The sequence below is a fragment of the Podarcis bocagei genome, assembly GCF_964188305.1.
Source record: "Podarcis bocagei genome assembly, chromosome: 8".
In the NCBI taxonomy this organism is placed as follows: domain Eukaryota; kingdom Metazoa; phylum Chordata; class Lepidosauria; order Squamata; family Lacertidae; genus Podarcis; species Podarcis bocagei.
In genome coordinates this window covers 89125078-89146880 of record NC_138133.1, presented here as the reverse complement: position 1 = coordinate 89146880, position 21803 = coordinate 89125078, and the positions used below count along the sequence as shown (strand labels likewise).

The 21803-nt window shown below is 44.7% G+C and overlaps 1 protein-coding gene across 9 annotated transcripts in view; it reads right to left on the bottom strand.

The window, feature by feature from the left end:
- Nucleotides 1-2785: 2785 nt before the first annotated feature.
- ADGRB1 (adhesion G protein-coupled receptor B1) overlaps nucleotides 2786-21803 on the bottom strand; it is a 385256-nt gene continuing 366238 nt past the window's right edge. For 6 of the 9 annotated variants that reach the window (XM_081204321.1, XM_081204325.1, XM_081204320.1 and 3 more), the window contains 5 exons: nucleotides 15842-16554; nucleotides 13772-13807; nucleotides 11667-11771; nucleotides 9958-10011; nucleotides 2786-2987 (listed from right to left, as the gene is read on the bottom strand). In XM_081204321.1, the coding sequence (XP_081060447.1) occupies nucleotides 2790-2987; nucleotides 9958-10011; nucleotides 11667-11771; nucleotides 13772-13807; nucleotides 15842-16554 (1106 nt within the window). In that variant the 3' untranslated portion in view covers nucleotides 2786-2789. The remainder of the gene's footprint in view (nucleotides 2988-9957; nucleotides 10012-11666; nucleotides 11772-13771; nucleotides 13808-15841; nucleotides 16555-21803) is intronic. The other 3 variants (XM_081204327.1, XM_081204326.1, XM_081204322.1) reach the window with 1 other exon arrangement.

The window sequence follows — 21803 nt, the reverse complement described above, 5'->3', positions numbered from 1 at the left end:
ATTGTGCCTTGAGTTACACATGAAGTCCATTCCTAGAAACTTCCAGTATATTTCTTGGTGAGATCCCCCCCCCCCATTATGAGAACAAATAGAAACAATAATTTGATCGGTGTGAATTCCCCCTTCCTCCAATCCTTATCCCAGGGACTTTCCTTCTTAAGGGCTGGAAAGACCTTGGACGTAATATACACTTGAATGGGAACTGCATAAGAGCACACCTAGGGCTCTTGCACATTTCCTGTTCTCTTCGGTGTTGCTTGCCTGGCACATGTTGCCAGTGGCTGATGTCCAGTTTCACTGAGTCTTACGGAGGACAAATTCGTTTCAAGTCAAGAGCAACTTGTATGCTCCAGTCTTCGATGTGTTTGCAGTCTGCCCCATTCACTGCAATGGAGGATGCAACTCCACTTTTACAATGCACTCTCCACTGAAGAAAATGGAACAGACTTTCTCAGCAGGGACATCAGTGTGTACAGTTATGAGAGCCACCAGACATTGCTCAGTACATGCAATCTATCCCTGATGGAAATGATTCCCTATCTCTCTCCATTCAACCCATAAACCCATTTCCCCCAAATTCAGTTTGGGTCCCCCCCACAACCCAACCCCAGTCCACAACAACAAAAGATAATTGCAGGTTTGCAGGCAAAATATTATAACAAAAAAAGCATATTAGGCCCCTTCCCACCCCAAATGAAAAATGCTCAAACAAAAGTTTTGGGACAATAATACGAAGATTGCTATGACAAAATAGACAAGGAGGGGTTATCTGGAGTCTTTTACTGTGTCTGTGGGTTTGGGAAAGATCCTGCACCTTTGTCCCCCCCCCCCAAAAAAAAAAAATTGGTGATTTTTCTCTATAAAAAACCCCTGATCTATTTTTCTTCACTGAAATATTGCTGATCGTTTTACGGTTAAAAGAAAAGGCAGGATTATGTCTGAGGAAAGCTTGCAATTTGTTATTTCACCACCAGAAAATAAGAGAGGAAGCAATTCCACATGTTCATTTTTCCTCAGAAAAGATCAAAACTGCTTGATCAATTCTTATACTCCTCTTGCCTTCTTGCAGAACACTTTCCAGCTAACTTGGCCACTTGGAAAGTGGTGGCATCAATTTCTGTTTGAGGTCTTATGGAAACACAGAGAGAAACGTGTTTTAAAACATGGTGGTTCTGAATTCAAAGTCTGAGGGGGTCAGATTTTTTTTAAAAAAAAACTTGGTGTCAAGAGGAAGACGCCAAATGCATCAGGCCATTTCCTCGACACAATATGACAATCCAAACCCTGAAGATGAGGAAGACCTGCATGTTAAGATGCTTCCATACTTTTTCCTCACAGGAGAAAGCCGGGAGAACATCTCCACCCCATCCTCATGGGACAGAAGCATGGAAAAATGAGTGGAATGATGCACGCCAAAGAAATGGAACTCCTTGGGTTTCAAGTTCTCTTTTTATTGAAGAAAAGAAAAAGAAGAAAAAAAAATAGATTTTTTTTCCCAAGTGGAATTTACTCAATTTTTTTTTTTTCCAGTTTGACTCACAGTCCCTAAGGCAATGTTCTCCATATGTTCTCAACTTTTCCATGTCTCTTAACCGGGGACCGTCCACTTGAGGAAGCAGACCGGAGGAAAGATGTTGTTCAGTCTTTAGAAAGCAACGAGGGGGGGAAATGAGGCCACACATGAACCTTTGTACAAAGGCCCACAATGAGCTTGCCTAGGGTCTACTAGCAGTCAACATATGACCTACATTCTTGTTTGTTCATTGTTTGTTTGCTTGGTTTTTTGTTTTTTTTTGTTTTTTTTTTAAAAAAACCTCCCCTTCCCACTCAAGGTTCTTCTCTCTCTTTTTTTTGTCTGGAAACCAGTTGAGTGGATCTCAATTGTCTTAAGTGGAGATCTCTTCATTGTCCACACATCACACTTTTTATTGTTATTGTTTTTTACGGAGAGTTCAGAAAATCTAGGATGGAAGGAGATGTCCGCTGCCACCACCAGGACTCCCTCTTCCATCCAACTTCCCTGCCCCAATCAGGCATCCTCTGAGCTAGCTCCCAGAAGACTGCTGGAGAAATCCCAACTTTCTGACGAGGAGGCCTCTTCCTGGTTGAGGGGGATCTCTGTTCCTGATGACCTTCTGGTGGCTGCGAGGAGACAGGAGAGAGGTGGGCAGGTTCCTCTCAATCCACCTCTAGAAGAGACAATGGGTCACAGGATGTGTCCAGTGGAACTGTGGATACCCAATGCTCAGTCAAGCACCTCCTAAGTTTCCATTCCAGACATCCATTGTGGCAGCATGACTAGCAGCATCCTCTTGGTAAAGATCCTCCTTTAATCCATTTGCCGCTGAGGCCGATGTCATTTTTTAAAAAGAAGACAACAACCTCTAATCCTCCCTTTCCCCTTATTATTTCATCATTCCCTTCCCTTCGCCGTTGCCTTCTCTCTTCCCCCCCCCACCCCCCGGCCATCTTCCTTACCTGGGAAAGACCGTATTGCGTTCCGTACCTACTGCTACTATGTTCTACAAAGTAATAGTTTTCCCCAACCAACTCTGTCTCCCGAGAACAATACAAAGGTTACTCCATATTATGTTTCCCTTTTAACTGAAAGGTTTCGAAAAGAAACCAACAGACATTGCTCTCTTGCTCCATTTCAATCCTGTTTGATTGGTTCTCTTTTTATTATTATTATTTTAAAAAATCTTTATCTGTTTGTATTTTGTGTTTTGTTTTCCAGGGTGGGGGGAAAAGGACACCCAAATAGTCTTTCTTCTTGCTTTTCCCGCTCCTCAGACCTCTGTCTGGAGGTCGATAATGTCCTGTCCCACCAGGGGGATTGTGGCGCCCGCCTTTTCCCACTCAACAGTTTTGAGTTCCAAGGGAGACTGTGACACCATCTCCATGTCCTTTTTAACCCACGCCGGCGGGGAGTGGACCTTCCGGATCCCTTCCCAGGGTCTCTTGTTTGGTGTCTGCTGTTTTTCTTGCTGCAACAAAAGGGGGGAACAAAACAGAAAAAAAGATCAGAATTCCAAGAAATTAAGTTGAGAGGAAGGCCAAAAGGTTTTGTCAATTCTTTTGGCTGCATTGATAAAAAAAAAAGCCTTTGGTCGATTAAAATGGCACTGGATTAATTGGGAGGTGGATGGCTTTAAAATTAATTACTTGAATGCAAGTATTTGCAAAAGCCTCAGGTGACAGTCAATATATTTGAAAAGGTAATTTCCCCCTTTCCCTCCTTTACTAAAGAATATGCATTTGTAGTGGCAACTTCAGTGCATTCATTACTCCCCCCCCCCCCCCGCACCAAAAAGCCATGTCCATTTGGAGCAATTTGGGTTGGGGTAATTGCATGATAAGAGAAGGATAAATCCTCCTTCCCTGGCACTGGGCCTTGGCCATGAATGCCCTACCAGAGGGACGGAGACCCTTCAGCCTGGTGCTTGAATCTGGTCCTCCATGCCTCCCTGTTTAGTCCCCGAAACTCTCCCCAGACCACACCCCCTCATCAGCCCTGCTCCGGACTCCCCTCTGGTACTCTGGTTTGGCTGAAATGTGTCCTTGAGCTGTGATAATGCTTCTTGTCTGGATGGATGAAGAGATGTGGGTGGGAGAGGTTTACAGAAACTTCTGGGTACCTAGAATGCACCCTGCGGTATTGTCAGGGATTGTGCTGAGGAGGGCTGCGCTGAGGAGGAATGGTGGAAGCCTCCCCCTGCTCCTGAGCAGGATCCTGAATCTTCCCAGGAGCAGTGGGACAGTATAGATTTGGAACAGTGGTTTGCAAAGGGACATAGTTCAGAAGGCAGAAGTTGGGAAGAACTTGGTGGGGAACAGCTAGGAGAAGAAGAGAGTTAACAGACTCACTCTCTCTGGAATGTGTCCATATGATCAGTCCAAGGTGAAGGAGATCAGATAAGGTGGCAGCTCTGAAAGCTTGGTGGTTGCAAGATCAGGCTGCAAGATGCGGTAGTGACGTGGGTGACAAGGGGGGGAAGTGGGTGGAATCTTTAACTGGGAGCACCTTCATTCCTAGGAATGGATTCTTTGTTCTCTTGCTGTGATCATTAAAATCTCTAACTGGTAAGAGTCTCCTTTCATTTTGTTCTGTTTATCTACTGCCAAAGGGGGAACGGGGAGGAAGCTGAGTCCCTGAAGCCTGACAGGGATAGAGGTAAAAGTCACATCCATTGCACAATACAGTTTCCTTTTGTCTCCGCCAATCACTTGTTTGTAGCTCCCAGAAAAACTTCCACAACCTACAAGGGAAGGTAACCCTCAGCCTGAAAAATGTTCCCTATTCCTGCTCTACCACTGCATCTGCTATTTGCATTTTTTTAAAAAGTGGGAGCTCCAGTCATGGCTCAGTTGGAATCACATCTAGTTTGGCCCTTAATTTCACCATCCTTCCCCTTGTTACGCTAATGAACTGGCTGCAATGGCTTGTAGAAGGAAGGATTAGGAAATGGGGATCCCCTGGCAATATATGCAAGCCCTGCCCTTCCCACAAAATGGCAGACAATTCATGTTCCTGATGCCATCGGAAATCTCATCATTCTGGATCAACTGGGAGGGATCACTGCTATAATTATCTGCCATCTTGTGGAAGGCCAAGGCTCATGTAATTTGACAGGAAGCATTCTTAAAAACCTGATAAACTTCTCCTTGCTCGGTGGCACCAGACAAACTTAGTGGTATTCTGTGATTTATATAGATGTAAGCACAATAGGATCTTCCCATAACGCTACCCCAAATAGCATGTTCGAAACCCAAGGGGGATATTTTGCTTTTAAAATGGTGCATCATTCTCTTCAATAAAGCAGGCTGTAGAAACCTCACCAAGAGCGTTATTACAATTCACAAAGGGGTTTTTCATGCGAAATATCTGCCATGGGAAAGATTAGGGGTTACTGGAGAGAGAAAAGGAGTGCAGGATTCAATTCAGGCAGTCACAGCACTGGGGGAATGGAAGTAAGGTACACATGTGTGATGGCTGAGGAGAAATTGAAGGAAACTCATGAAACCTCACGGGGTGGGGGGAATAAACCTCCTTTTGTGTTACAAAACTTATCCACTAGTTCTTTGGATGTAAGAATTTTCCATCCTTTTGAGAGGATATCCCTCCATGCTGTGAGGGGATGGAGTACTGGAGGAGCTGTGTGGGAATATGGAGTCGGGATGAAATTCAAAGGAGGAGGTTAGCATAGGGTGGGGCATCTGCAGGATTGGTGAGCAAAATGAGCAGGGTCTGCAGCCCCTGCTAATACAGTGGTACCTCTTTGGATTCCATTCCACCTTTTGCTGCAGACATGGGATTGTTGCGTGTCACATGTCTGTTTACATTCCAGCACAGATTGCTGGCGTGAGCGGAACTTCCGCTCTGCATAGCTGTTGTTTTTGGCGCTCTCTCCGAGAAGACGGCAAGGAGAGACGACATGTTTCTTTGTCCTGATTTATGTTTAATAAGGGATGTGGGTGGCATTGTGGGTTAAACCACAGAGCCTAGGACTTGCCGATCAGAAGGTCAGTGGTTCGAATCCCCATGAAGGGGTGAGCTCCCGTTGCTCGGTCCCTGCTCCTGCCCACCTAGCAGTTCGAAAGCACTTCAAAGTGCAAGTAGATAAATAGGTACCGCTCTGGCGGGAAGGTAAACGGTGTTTCCGTGCACTGCTCTGGTTCGCCAGAAGCGGCTTAGTCATGCTGGCCACATGACCCGGAAGCTGTACACCGGCTCCCTCGGCCAATAATGTGAGATGAGCGCCGCAACCCCAGAGTCGGCCACGACTGGACCTAATGGTCAGGGGTCCCTTTACCTTTACCTTTATGTTTAATAAATGCGTAGCTTAGTATGCATCTACAGCCTCAAGCCTCTTCTGTTGCACAGTATACACTGCTGAATAAAGTGTGCTCAAGTCTGTAAGCTTGAGTCGCTGATGTACGTAGGAGCAGAGGTCGACGAATCTTCGCAGTGGCAAGGCTGAGAGGGAGACCTTCTAGCTGGTGCCGAGCCAGCTGGCCAATCAACTCCAAGATGCCCACAGTACCTTGGTTGTGGAATGGCTTGGCTCCCAAACAAATTGGCTCCCAAAAGCTGCAAGCCTGGAAGTAAGTGTTCCGGTTTGCGAACGTTTTTTGAAAGCCAAACTTCTGACGCAGATTCTGCGGCTTCCAATTGAGTGCAGGAAGCTTTGATAGCTGCACCCTGGTTTTCAAACGGTTCCGGGAGTCAAACGGACTCCTGGAATGGATTAAGTTCAACATCCAAGGTACCACTGTACATCACACTAATTGCATGGAACACACATAAACATTTAAGTTGTGACCTTGCAGCTCTTACATGTTTCTAATATGAGCCTTGGTACTTAAAAAGTTCTCCACCTTTCTTACATCAACTCTATAACATGAAGTGGTCATGAAGGTTGCTCCCTGTTGTTTCACCTCTATCCGTTTTTTTGGTCCTGAGGTGCTCCCAGGTGCCCAGAGCCTGCCATCCCTTTTTTCAACAAGGCTTTTAAGTGGAGATTAATTATCCATCAGTACCTGTATTAGAAGGAACGCGGGTGGCGCTGTGGGTTAAACCACAGAGCCTAGGACTTGCTGTTCAGAAGGTCAGTGGTACGAATCCCCGTGATGGGGTGAGCTCCTGTTGCTCGGTCCCTGCTCCTGCCAACCTAGCAGTTCGAAAGCACATCAAAGTGCAAGTAGATAAATAGGTACCGCTCCGGAAGGTAAACAGCGTTTCCGTGTGCTGCTCTGGTTCGCCAGAAGAGGCTTAGTCATGCTGGCCACATGACCCAGAAGCTGTCTGCGGACAAACGCCGGCTCCCTCAGCCTATAGAGCGAGATGAGCACGCAACCCCAGATACATACGTACATATGTACGTATATATGCTTTGGGCCACAATTTACCCAACATATGGCAGTTTCCGTTGTTCGGTGTGAGTAGTGGGAATGGTTTCTACAAGAAAGCCTTGGAAAACACACATCCAACAGAATGAGTTGCAGCTGAAATGTAAAAAATAAGTGCTTCCAGTACATAATGTGGGTCTATATAACTAGACTGAGATGATTATCTTAAGAAGGTGTTTATAATAAGCGATGAATGGCACCAAAATCTTTTTGTGCTTCCTTTTTCTATCCATTTGTCCTCCGATCACTTAACATTTGTTCTTACTGGATGGGCTATTGACTGTAGCCTGTTTTATTATAAAGATAGTCTTTATGTATTTATGGATTGTATTAGTTATATTACATCGAAATAGGTCTTACTTAAATGAAAAGTGGTACAAAAAAAGCACACCTTTAAAATGCGCTGATAGTTTTCCAGTATTGCCCACGTTGTACATGTTAAATATTTGAATAAGTCATTCATTATTTATTTTTTTAAAAAAGAAAGTAAAAACAAAATACAGCCCCAGGGATTTTAACCTCCCGCCCCTGCAATGTGTTGAGGAAATAAATGAATGCCACATTTGCAGACCTCTTTCTCTGCATAAATTCTGGGCATCAGGTTTGCCCATGAAAGGCTTCAGCTCAAAGCAGGAGATTGACAGCTGCACTGAACTGGAAACAGTTCTGAATTTGGTCCCTCCTCAAGGCTGTGGATCAAAGCCACCGCCCTCCTCCCCAAAAGAGATGGGGAGAATATTCCTTTTATCACCTTCAAAGCAAATACCGGGTGGTACGTGAACAAAAGATTCCTTCCTCCTCTCCACAGTGCATAGTTAGAGGCTGAGATCAGATGGCTTCAAGCATCACCCAGTGTGAGCAGGAGAACCTCCTTCCCATCACTCAGTGACGTGACTTCAGAAGCAAGACGTTCTACTGACTGGGTAAGTTCTGCTCGAGGGTCTCCTGCTTATTGGTAGCAAAGCAACTTCCAGCTCATTTTTCCCCAAGTCTTGGTTCACAGGAGGGGAAGGGCTGATCTAAAGAGCTTCGGCAAAGTGCTTAAGGAAGCGTGTGAGAGATATTTTGAGCCTCAAAGGGATGCTCAGTGAAATCCTAGTATCTCTAGCCCAGCACTCTGCCTCAAACAGTGGTCCATGAAAATCCACAATAAGGGCACACCAAGAGATCCATCCTTCTGCTGCTCACCAGCAGCTTATATTTGAAAGTCACAAAATATGCACTCTTGATGGATTCTCTTGAAAACATGGAACCAAATAAGCATAAGACTTATGGTTCTGTGTTTTCAAGAGACTCCATCAAGAGTGCATATTTTGTGACTTTCAGAGATTTAGAAGATTTATTTGGTTTTGCAGAGAGTGCGTATTTCATATATTTCATACTGTTTAATGCTCTGCATAGATTATATAAAGAGTTTATATTGACATCGCATTGTTGTACTTGGTCATCGTGTTGCTTTGGATATTACTGATAATTGTTGGCAACACAGGGGCTTAATTGTTTGGTTACTGCTCACCAGCTGCTGGCATTCAGTGGCAATACTGTCTCTGAGCAGGAATGCTGCCCTTCCTCCACCCTCCTCCTCCTCCTTTCCTTTTGCGTCAAGGGACCATGTTACATTTTTTTTTCTTGTCGCAAAACAGCTGCTCTGGGGGCCTTTTGAGCTGAAAAGCTAGGGTGAAAAACAGCACTAGGAAACCTCTAATAAAATAATAATAATAATAATAATAATAATAATAATAATAATAATAATTTATTATAAATGTTCGTGGCTAATAGTCACTGACAGACTGCCCCCATCCTTCTCCAAATATTTATCTATCTTCATGGCCTAGAACCCTCGTGTCTATGGGACCACCTCTCCCAGTATGCCCCACGGAGGACCTTAGGGTCCATAACTAGCAACACCCTAGAGGTCCCGGGCCCTAAGGAAGTCAGATTAGCCTCAACCAGAGCCAGGGCTTTTGAACATTGGCCCCAGCCTGGAGGAACGCTCTCTCTCATGAGACCAGGGCCCTGCAGGATCTGATTTCTTTCCGCAGGGCCTGTAAGACAGAGTTGTTCCGCCTGGCCTTTGGCTTGGAATCAACTTGATCCCCTCCCCCTCTTTCCTTTTTCCTTTCTCCTTTTGTGATGGAACTCCTATTTGGGGACTTCCCTGGCTTTTTTCTGGCCCATGTAGGACCAGTCTGGATAGCTGGCCTTGGTGAAGACTTGATGTTTTCATCCCCAAAAATGTTTTTGATTTGAGTTCCTACTGAAATGAGGCTGCATTTTAATGTTGTATTTTAATCTTGTTTTTAAGTTGTATTTCAATCAATTGTTTTTATACTGGTGTTAGCCGCCCTGAGCCAGGTCTTGGCTGGGGAGGACGGGATATAAATAAAATTTAATAATCATCATCATCATCATCATCATCATCATCATCATCATCTAGTCCTCTTTGGAAGACATCAGACTTGAAGACCTCTCACTAACTCTTGTCTTATGTTTGTGAATTCCAGACAGTGGCCACGATTACTGCATGCCCGGGGATTGGACTAGAAGACCCTCAGGGTCCGTTCCTGCTTTGCCATTCTACGACTCGATGTGTTGTGTGAAGAAGGGAGGTTTTCTTCTTCTCAATGGCGATGTCTGTCCCGAACCTGCTGTCAGGACAGTCGTTGGGGTAGCCATGGAACCAAGGTGATGGAAAAGCTTCGCAACCATAAAACATGCTTCTGAGATGGGCGAAGTGGACATCTTTGGACATTGGCAAGGCAAGAGAAGGTGGTTGCCAAGTAGGTATGGTTTGGGAGGGATGCAGTCAAGGCTCTAACAATGTCGGGGGAAATGGATTGGGAGAGTTGCATGATTCCTCTTTTCTGTGCGATGTCGGGAGCGGAAGGGTCAAAGGAGCATTCGAGGGGTGCTTGGTCCATGACTGAGAGGACCGGATGCTTACTTAAGGGTAGGAGAATGCGTTTGAAGACATGCGCCGTGGCGAGGATTGGAGGGGAGGATGTCTCTATGAGGTTCATTAAGGAAATGCAGGCAAGTAAGACTTACGCTAGCGTTAGTTTTATCACTTCCGCCCGAAGAAACACTCCATCGTTTTATAGCCTGAGTGCACAAGAGAGAACAGGGTGTTTCCCTCCTCTTTGATCAACGTAATTGAATTGGCGCACACCAAGGAATAAGGGTGCGCCTCCTGTGTCCAGGAGAACAGTGAAATAACCATTCCAGAGCATTTACCCTTTAAAAACATAGTGCTTGGTGGGGAAAGGGAAACGTGCAGAACTGGAGAGGAAGCTGCAAAAGAAACCATAAAGTCCTGGCAAGCAGTGTTGCATTACGCGCCTCCATAGGAACACAGAAAGCTGCCTTCTACTGAGTCAGACCTTTGGGTCCATCAAGCTCATATTGTGTACTCTGACTGGCAGAAGCTCTCCAAGATTTCACACAATGGTCTCTCCCAGCTACACCTGGAGATGCTATACCTGGAGATGCTACACCTCCAGGTATACCGGGATATTCATACATTGCAAGGGTTGAATTAGATGACATTTGGGGTCCTTTCCAATTCTACAATTCTATGATTCTGTGCTTCTATGCCAGGGATTGAATCGGGGTCATTCTGCCTGCAGAAGAGGTGTTATGTCACTGCACTAAGGTTCTTCTTAATTTCTAAAGGCAGTGTGGGGAGAATCAATCTTGAGATTATACCCTAGTTATTTTATTTATTAAATTTATTACTCACTTTTTCAAAGCGACTTACAATATTTTAAGCAAGCAAACACATACATGCATTAAAACCAGCTTTAAAAACAACCTAAGACAATTTGGTGTTGTTGTTTTTTTAAAAAAACCTACATTAAAACATCCCATCCATGAAAACAAAAATGCTGTAGATAATTCAAAGCCAAAGGCCTGGTGAAAAAAGAAATGTTTTTGTTGAACTAGAAGCTGGTATTGACTTCTGATTCATCCTGCCTTAATTAATCCAGAATAAAGGAAGATGGTCATGGATAAATAACCAGGATGTATCTGCAAGAAGTAATTCTTCGTGCAGAAATTTCTCAAATCTCCCCTGCTGCTTAGCTCAATCATGGAAAATTATTATTATTTTTGCACAGGTGTAGCACCAAGTATGAGATAGTGTTACTCTTGAGTTTAGTCCTCCATCTGTGTGGTCTACTAAAGCACAGGTAGCGCTGTAGGCCAGGCACTCTGCTTGGGGGCCAGATCATTATTTCTGGCCCCCCCTTGAGGTTTAACAGGTGGGCGGAGCCTGAGATTTAGGAATGATGCCATCATCCAAGGTCGATAGCATTGGGACAGTAGAATGCAGCTTTTGAAAAAAGGCAGGCTGAAGTTTCTCCAGAAAGAACTTCCAGTTGAACAGTTTATGGGGAAAATTTATGGGCTGGGGATCATCCATCATTTGGCAAAAATTTGCCTGGATACCATTTTGGCCAGCGATTCCTGGACATGTCCAGGAAAACCAGGACGTATGGCAGCCCTATATTTAGAAGACACAGAGAAAAATTGAAGTCATTTGAGCTTTTCTCCAGTCAAACGAAGAAGAAGACTTATCGAAAACAGATTTTCAAACTGCAAATATCCTCACATGGGTGGGGGAGAATAAAAGGCAGGAGGGTTTTGCCCACAGGTGCAAAATTATGGTTTTTGGAATTTCCCAGATCCTTTGTTTGCAGGCCCCCAAATAAATTAGGTCCCCAAGGATGGAGTTTTCAGGAAACTGGGCCAGAACTCACCTTGCTGTCTGTTGTTGGGGACTCCTTCTCTTTCTCTGCATGCTGCAGCTTTCGGTTCAAGTCCTGGAACATGTCTTGGTGGCGTTTTCTCGTGTGCATGATTTTCTGCAACGGGTGAGAGAGAAACAGGTCAGGATAACCCAGGTCCATCAAAGCCCCAGGAAGGAATTGTGAGATCAATTAAACCTAATTAGGAATGGGTGAATCTGTCCCAGTTTCTCATTGTTCTAGTCCTCATTTCTCCACATTTCCATATCACTTCATTATATATATATATATATATATATATATATATATATAGAGAGAGAGAGAGAGAGAGAGAGAGAGAGAGAGAGAGAGATCTGATGAAAATTCTTCAGTGTTTTAGTGCAGGTCTCTCTTAATATAGTTATTTTTGGGTGCAGTTTCCCCTAATATAAATTTACTGATTTACACTTATAAACTGCTTGGTTATTATAAAACTTCTAAGCCGTTTACAGTTTTTAAAAACATGTTAAGGTGATCAATAAAAAGGTTAAAGAGGTATCTAAAACATTTGTAACATAATTAAATGAGCTTTTAAAGAAATCAAAAAAGATAACTAAACTCAACAGAAAGCAAAAGGATTAATACACATGCCAGCCTGCTACATTTGTGGATAGGGTCGCCAAACAAAAACATTTTAAGCAAGCACCACAAAGAGCGTTTGCCTGGTTTCAATAGGCAGGGAGTTCCAAAGTGTGTTCTACCATAGTAAAAGATTGATTTCTTACAAGTGTGTAATGAGTATTATTATATGGCACCTGTAGTAGTGCAATGCATTTCTGTATGCTATTTTCTCTAATGCATAGACTTTGATGCATACTAAATCCTAGTGTGTGCATTTCTGAACACACTGGAACTCCACTGCAAAATTCAGAGATGTGTGAACTGTTTTGGAAACTGCGAATTAGGTAGGGCTGCCTTTAAATGTGAACCGGATTGAATTTCTCCCCCATCTTTAGTCCTAGCCAAGTAAAAATGCAGGACTGAAAACCCCCCTAAATGGCCCAATGAGTACTGAGAATGATCATTGCTCTCAGAACGCAGGATGTCCGTTTGCAGGGGGTTTCCATTTGGTGGGTTCACCCCTTTTTGTACTTTTGCAAACCTTGGGGTTCCCCCAAGCCTCTTAATAACATCCTCATGAAAGCGGATGGTCCAGTTTGGGCTACATAAGGAGAATGAGGTTGCTGTTTGTATATAGGATTTTTCATCCAAAACGAACCACTTCATTCTTTCAGTTTATGCTATGCCTACTCAGAGAGGTGCCCTATGCAACACTCTGGGATACAGTGGCTGGACATTTTCTTCGATGCCTGGCTACCAGAAATTCTCTGTGCACTGCCCATGAGTCAAATTAGGCACACATTTGCATCAATGTACATTCCAGTGGGAGGGATGCGGGTGGCGCTGTGGGTTAAACCACAGAACCTAGGACTTGCTGATCAGAAGGTCGGCGGTTCGAATCCCCGTGACGGGGTGAGCTCCCGTTGCTTGGTCCCTGCTCCTGCTAACCTAGCCGTTTGAAAGCACATCAAAGTGCAAGTAGATAAATAGGTACCGCTCCGGCGGGAAGGTAAACGGCGCTTCCGTGTGCTGCTCTGGTTCACCAGAAGTGGCTTAGTCATGCTGGCCACATGACCCGGAAGCTGTACGCCGGCTCCCTCGGCCAGTAAAGCGAGATGAGCGCCACAACCCCAGAGTCAGCCACGACTGGTCCTAATGGTCAGGGGTCCCTTTACCTTTACATTCCAGTGGAGAAAATTACCCCTTGTTATGGGGAATACGCAGAGCTTTCTTTCCTAGAAAAAAGAGGTGCCAGAACCCACTATGAATGCCTCTCTCATCTTATAATGGCAATGGCGCCCACCTGAGAGGGGCCGGAACTGAGTTCCAGGGAGTTCTGGCTGGAAAAAAAATAGCTCTGAATATGACACAAACTGATTCATGGGTTCTCAGGACTCAGACAATGACTCTAGACATTTTGGGTGTTAGGACAGTCAGTTCACTATATATGAAACTAAATTCAATGGAGGCATGGGGATGATAAGACCTGTCCATTATGTAAATGGGGAAGTACTCACCTCGAAATCTAGCTCTGCATACCGGGATTTCCGTCTCTGGGGATTGAAAGAGAAAGACAGATTGGCAGTCGGGTGATACCACCCCAATGAAACTGACAACATTTTTTTTTGCCACTGATTTTTTTTTTTGGGGGGGGGATATTTCTCCTTGAGCAAGCACCATGCAAAGAGGCACTTGGTGTACACAATTTGCAGCAATGGCCACAATCGTGGCAGCCGTGCGGAGTCCAGGGGTGGTCCTACCATTTGGCAAAGTGAGGCAACAGCCTCAGGTGGTGGATGAAGCCCCTAGCCATTCTCCTCTGCTGAAAAAAACAGAGCTGTATGTGTGCTCTGCCACACTAGCCTGCTGCTCAGAGGAGCAGTGGAGGACACGATCCCATCACTAATGATTTGGGATCAGTTAACAATCTGGGACCTGGACCACTTTACCGATGAGATCACGTGACCCCATATCAACCGCTTTGATCTGGCACAGTTACAGGAGCTACAGAATGTGAATTTTACATTTTAAAGAAATCAGTGATTTAGTGTGGCAGAACTGCACTTGGGAGCTCCCTGCCTTTTGATATCAGGCAGGCTGTATGCTTTTAAAAACATTTTAGTATAGATAATCCTACTCAGTTGTTTAGAAAGTTTTAACCCGTTTTATGAAAACCATCCCTCTCTCTGATTAGTTTTATATAGGCCAGTTTACATTTCTTAGTGCAGAAAATATTGATCTGATGTGTAGAGATCTTTCCTATTCTACTTAGTTCAAGAAAGTTCTGGAAGTGTGTCTGTGTGAAAGGAACAAGCAGCAACTTCTCGATGTTTGGGTTATTCCTTCAGAGAAGCTGAGTACAGCTGGCTTAAACTGGTCCTCTTATCTCTTCTGTCAAGGTCATGCTGACTATAATAGTGAGGCCAGAAGGAGCCCGGGTTTCACTTTCTCTTTCTATCTCTTTTCCAACTGGTGTGGTGTTCTGTATATAGTATTTAGTTTTAGACTTATTATAAGTTATTGTGTTTTTTTATAATTTATTTTTATTAAAGATTTTCTTGGTTTACAAAAGTATGTGCAATGTCTCTCTCTCTCTCTCTCTCTCTCTCTCTCTCTCTCTCTCTCTCCCCCCCCCCCCCAAGTAACATTTTTTGCAGATCAGTTTCATTTGTTGAGACATTAGGAAGAAAAGGGGGAAAGAGGTAGAGGGGGGAGGAAAGATGAGTGGGGTGGGGTGGGGTGGTGATGTTTCTATTTTACTTAATATATGTGGGGTTTTGTGTCAGCATTGCTTGTGAAGGTTCTTTGCTGTTCACTTGTGTTCCTTTGGTGGTGAGAGAGGTTGAGGTTGGCCATGGGTGTGGTGGTTCATTTGTGGTTGACTGTGGTGGTCTTTGTTTTCATGTGTGAGTGGGGTGGGTGGATGTTTTGGATCAGGTTAGCCATATTGATTTGTATGCTGTTGGTGGGTTTTTGTCATTGTCTTGTTGGGCTGTGTGTGTGATAAAGGGGAGCCATACTGGGGTGAAAGCATTTTCTTCTATTTGTCCCCGTATCAGTTTCAGTTTATTGGTTAATTTTTCTAGTAAGGCTGTTTCCCATACTATTTGGTACCATTGGTCCAGGCTTACTCCTGACAGGTCTCTCCAGTTATAAGTTATTGCTAAGTTATGTCTGCTGCAACTGGATTTCTTATGGACAGTGCCAATCCTGAATGTATTAGATTTGTGACCATTATGCAGTAAAGCTCTGCTGGATGAAATGTCTCTGGTCTATTTTTGGAAACCCCTGCAACCTGTGTAAGTTTTTACTCTGCTAACTATACACTGGAATCTACTCTGGATCAATATTGAGCAGACTTTCAATGACAATATGCCTCTGCTATCTCCCCCCAACCTTACTCCGGCCAGTCAATTTATCCCCGTATTCTATCAATACGACTGGTTCTTTTTCAAGGCCTTGGGGACAGCTTGGTCTACTTCAGCCAAGGGACCTGAGGTCCTTTCCAACTGGAGATGCAAAGGAACCTGCAATGTTCTCCATGCAAAATGTGTGCAATATCACGTAGCTACCACCCAGCCACATACCTCAAGGGAGCTCATGGAAAGGGTGGAAACCGTCTCACTCTTGGACACCATGCCAGAGTTGCCAGACTCGCCCGTGTCACACAAGCTGTTTGGCATCTGTGAGTCACCAGACTTGTTAACCATCGGAGGCGACAGCTGGTGCTGCTGCTGTTGCTGCTGCAACATAGGCGAAGCCTGACCCTCCCCGCATCCCATGACCACAGGCTCCCTTGGAGGGCTCTTGACAACGAAACCTGGGTCAGTGGCCATACTGAGGTGGATGAGCCTCGTCTGGGGCATCTGGTCAATGTTGATGCTGTATTTTGTATCGTCTTTGGGGGGCGGCGGAGGCGGCGGAGGCTTCGGCCTCAAGGTGGCGGTGTTGGAGGGCAGGATGACGTAGCTGGCGTCTATGGCTTGGTCCTGCGCCCGAGAGAGCTCTGAGTCCAGCTTCTTGAAGATGTCCCCATCGCAGATATAGATGGACTTTGGAGGCTGGCTCTTGTCCTTCTTCAGAGTGAGGGTGTGATTGCTGAAGTCGTTGAGGTTGATGGCGCCCAGGTAGTGTGGGGAGCCTTGGAGGTGCATCTTGGAGACGTTGGCTGGAAGACTGTTGAAGTTGGACGATCCCTTCTGGTGGTTCAGCTTCAGCTTCTCCTCATCCTGCAGGGACGGGCGTTTCAGAGTCCCCGTGATGGTCATGGTGCGGCAAGTGCTGATGTCTTTGTTTAGCACTAATGGGTCGGCGGAAAGAGGCAAAGCATCAGTAACCGATGGAACTGGACGTGTCTTGCTACACAACAAAAATGACTCTCACCATTATCACACCACCCAGGGATGTCCCCACCTATCTCCAGAACAGAGGCTCCTAAAGGGATTTTTTATTTTATCATCATCATCATCATTATTTATTAAATTAGTATACCGTCCTATACCCGCAGGTTTCAGGGCAGTTACAACATAAAATCTCAATATAAAAACACAACATACATAACCAAAATAGAAACAAATACAAGTCAATAACGGCCCCCCTGCAACACATTTTAAAGGGGGATTAGAGTTTCACTCTTGTTTCATTCTTGTTCTAGACTTAGTGGCTCTGCTTTCAACAGCTACTGAGTGATTTTTTGTCTCCTATTCATTCATTATGTGAAGACAATGGATGAAGAAATAAATGGCCTGTTTCTAATTTGCCTGGTTATGTTTAAAATTAATCCACAAGCTTTTCGGACTGGGTTATACATGTCAATAAATAAATAAATTTGATTTATATGTCCTCTCGAGATCCCGTGTTTAATCCACTGTGTTTCATTCATGATGCAAACATTGTATGGATATATAACCTAGTTACCTATATTGGTTTAAAATGTTTTATTGATTTTATCCTTGACCTTGGTCCCATGTAGACAGGACACCTTTGCTCAGACTCCTTGGCCCCGGTTCCCAGTTTGCTACTGGGCCAAGTTCAGCATGTTACCACTAGCATATAAAACCCTTAACAACTTGGGATCAGTTTACCTGTGAGATCACCTTTCCCCAATTATGCTTGATTGATGGCCTCAATCTGCAGAACTAGCACTCTTACAGGTGCTCAATAAAGCTCATTCCGCATTTGTAAGAACTCAAACTTTTAGTGTTGCAGCTGCTACACTTTGGAACTCCCTGCCTATTGATTTCTTTTTGGAGCCTGCTAAACTCATTTTTGTTTAGACATGTCTACCCAGATATCCAAAATGCTGATGTCTGTTTTAAACTCCTTTGAGTTTATTGTCGATTTTATTTTTCCCCTGAATACTTAAGATTGTTGTTATTAACTGTTTTTACTGATAATTTTATTGTTTTATTCTTATTGTAACTGCTTTGATTTTTTTTAAAACAATCAAATAATGTATATATAAAGTTAATAATAAAGTGTATTTTTGTCCCTTCCCTATTTGAGAGATTAGATGCAGAATATCCTCTAGATGCTTTCAGACCAAAAGAGCAGCTTCAGCACTTATAAGAAAAGAAAGAGCCACATTCTGTAGGAGATGGAGAACATCACATGCAAAACACACATATGCATCACAGATATAAATAAACAATATATTGCTGTTGTTCAGCCAACTCTCAGCTGCAAGGAAAAGAGAGTTAAGAATTCATGGTTGTCTTCTATGATACACCCCAGAGTCATGGAACCAAATACTTACCCAGCATATCAGCAGAACAGCTGCTTTACCTATTCCTCCCTGAAGAACAGGGGAAAATAAAAGACCAACAAATATGGGCTTGGGGGCTTCATTCAAACAATTCCTGACTAAGGGCTGGAGCGTTACATTGTTGCTGGGTGGTTGTGTTGTCTTGTAAAACACAACTGCAGGTTGTTGGGATTTAATTGGTCTGCTATGGTGCCTTGTGCTTGCTAAGCCAGCAAAATTCAAGGGCAAGCCAGCAGAAACAATGACCCAAGCCTTTGTGAGACGGGCTTCCTTGCATGGCACCCGTTAGATGATATGGACTACAACTCTGATCCTAAATGTGGGCACCAGCTTGGGGAAGGCTGGTTGGTCTAAGACATCTGGACATCCTGGGGTGCGGCAAACCCAATTGGGTAAGAGAACTGTGGTACTCAAACGTGACAACTGTAGGAGGAATTATGATATCTAATGGACATGGAAATGAATTTCCCAGATCTTGGATCTTAGATGAAGATCATGTGGGGGTGACTGAAATCTCTGGACCCTGTTTTTTCTATGAAACAGTAGACGTCTTGCAAGGGAAGATGGAGGCATTTAGTTGTTCTTCCAAGTTTCACTCATGCATTTAAACAACTCAAGGGATGCTTCCCAGGGTATGTGTTTCTGTGTGTGTCACAGTGCTTGCTTTCCTCTTCCCTCCACGTTTACCTTTCCTTTTGTGCCATGTCTGTTAGGTTGTGAGCCCCTAAGACGTGCCTGCCTGATCTTTTAATACCTCTGCAGTGCTTAGAAAACATCCGCTGCTTGTTTAAAATATTACAGAACAGTCGCTCTGGAGAGTTGGGGGTGTAAAATGGAGCAAGGGCCATCCTTCCGTTTGTTGGATGCCTTTGGTTTTGTTAAGGTTAAGATCGTCCGCGCTGAGAGAGATCAGAAGGATAAAAAGAGACACCACAGAGAGAGGGAATAAATGAAAACAGGGAAGGAAGCCAGGAAGAGGGAGAGGTGAGAAGACGTCAGCAGAGAGGGAAGCGACATGTTTGATCGAAGGGCGTCATTTGGAGATGCCAAACGAAAAAGCAATATGAGAATCTGCCTAGGGGCATGTTGGCACTGGGATAATTTGTGGGAGCTCACACTCCCTTTTGAAACCTTGAAGCTGAAAAGAGAAGGCGATAAATAGTCCCTGTTTGAAACAGGAGTGATGGGCTGCAGCTCACTCTCCAGCAAGCTGGCTCTTGTCGATGGGCATGGACTCTGCTCACCAGCAAGGATACTCATTTTTGTAACACAAGCTGGCAGAGCGAGGATAGCAAGAGTCTGATGCGCCATGGAGCGAATCTGGTGTTGGCACTCCACCGGAAGGACAGCCTTCCAATGTGCAGCCAGATCACAAGTCCCAAACAACACAAGTAAGGTAAAGGTAAAGGGGTAAAGGGACCCCTGACCATTAGGTCCAGTTGTGACTGACTCTGGGGTTGTGGCACTCATCTCGCTTTATTGGCCGAGGGAGCCAACATACAGCTTCCGGGTCATGTGGCCAGTATGACTAAGCTGCTTCTGGCGAACCAGAGCAGCGCACGGAAATGCCATTTACCTTCCCACCGGAGTGATACCTATTTATCTACTTGCACTTTGACGTGCTTTCGAACTGCTAGGCTTGCAGGAGCTGGGACCGAGCAACGGGAGCTCACCCCGTTGCGGGGATTCGAACCACCGACCTTCTGATCGGCAAGTCCTAGGCTCTGTGGTTTAACCCACAGCGCCACCCGCATCACAAGTAAACATGCATCAAATTGGGCAGAAATGGATTGATCCAGTATAGTGTAGTGATCAGAGTGTCGGACCTGAATCTGGGAGACGGGGGTTCAATTCCTGTCTCTGCCATGAAGCTCGCTAGGTCAGTCACTGCCTCTCAGCCTACCCTACCTCACAGGGTTGTTGTGTGGCTAATGTGGGGAAGGGAGCAAACTGTGCACACCACCTTGTACTCCTTGGAGGGAGGGCGATACAGAAATGTAATAATAAGCAAACAAAGTGGTCACTATACTGAAGACTGTTGTGGGACAGAGGGCAATCTCGGTCCTTGGCTACAGGGTGAGCTGCAGTCATTGGAAAGTAAACTCACTCACTGAATCATACATGTGGTCTGAATATCCAAACCATATACAGTGGTGCCTTGCAAGATGAAAAGAATCCGTTCTGTGATTCTCTTCGTCTAGCGGTTTTTTCGTCTTGCGAAGCAAGCCCATTGACGGATTAGCGCTATTAGCGGCTTTTAGCGGCTTATTGGCTTATCGGATCAGCTGATAAGCGGCTTAGCGGCTTAGAAAAAGGGGGGGGGAAGGAAAAAACCCCGCAGGAACTTGCAAGACATTTTCGTCTTGCGAAGCAAGCCCATAGGAGATTCGTTTTGTGAAGCACCTCCAAAACGGAAAACTCTTTCGTCTAGCAAGTTTTCCGTCTTGCGAGGCATTCGTCTTGCGGGGCACCACTGTATTTAAAGCAATATGATACCATGCTAAACTGTCACAGCTCCCCGCCTCCAAAAAATCAGTTTGTTAAGGGGTGCTGAGAGTTGATAGGTGGTTCCTGTTCCTCTCCCAGAGTTCCAGTTCCAAGATTGGTTTAACAAACTAATCCCTCTTCCCAGTTAACTCTGGGAATTGTAGCTCCGCGAGGCGGAATGTGGGTCTTCTAGCAACTCTTAGTACCCTTAACATACCACAGTCCACAGAATTATTCGCAGGGAGCCATGGCTGTTTAAAGTGGTGTCATAACACGTTTGCCAGATTCCTGCCCTGTTCCTAGTGCTGATGCAGAATTCGCATTCCCCACAGTCCAGACGAGTCCTTCGTTCTGTGAGGCTCGCTGCCAATCTGCTAGACTTGAATGGGGACACAGCGAGTCCACCCCGAAGGATCTGAAAACTGAGCATGAGAGTACGGGCTTGTCTGCACTTCAGTTTGTGCCATTGCCTAGAAATCACATGTCTGAGCAGGTCGAATCTCCCAAAATCCATATATAAATCCAACTAAGATGATTTCCTCTTCCATCTTGAAATATACTCAGAGTCGCAAAGTGATTTCATGCTCTTTATTCAGCTCATAGTGGTGAGGAGGAATGAATAAAAGTCCCCTCAAAGTATCTGCTTTATATACATTATTTACACAATGGGCTGCACATGATTGGTTAATTCTGGAATTCTACTGTAAGCCAATCAGGTTGTGGATTCACTTATATCTGGAGCATGATTGGGTGGTTCCTGCCGACCAATCAGACTGCTGCATTCTGAATACTATTGTTCTAGGACCAATCAGACTGCTGTAATTTGGATCCTATTGTTCTAGGACCAATCAGACTGCTGTAATTTGGATCCTATTGTTCTAGGACCAATCAGACTGCTGCAGTTTGGATCCTATTCAACTCAGTACATAACACATCTCTAGTTTCAAATCCCAGTAGGGAAGCTGCCATCTTGATAAAAAGCCAGACAACAAATAGAAAGGGAAAGTGAGATGAGGGGATGGGCAGATAGACAGGATGGGGAAGGACTGATAAAGTTTGTGCATGGAAATGGATGAATGGAAAGCAGAGATGAACCAAACAATGAGAAGAATAGCTCCACACATTGCATTTTAACATTGCCTAGAGTTTTATACTGTATGGAGTCAGGAAACAGGTGCAAATGTGTCCTCTCACCCGGGAGATGGGACTGCCTCCATCTCCTCCGCATCAGGTAAGAGCACACCTGGTGGCAAACAAGAATCGGCTACAAGAAAGAGCATGATATAAACAGACAGAAA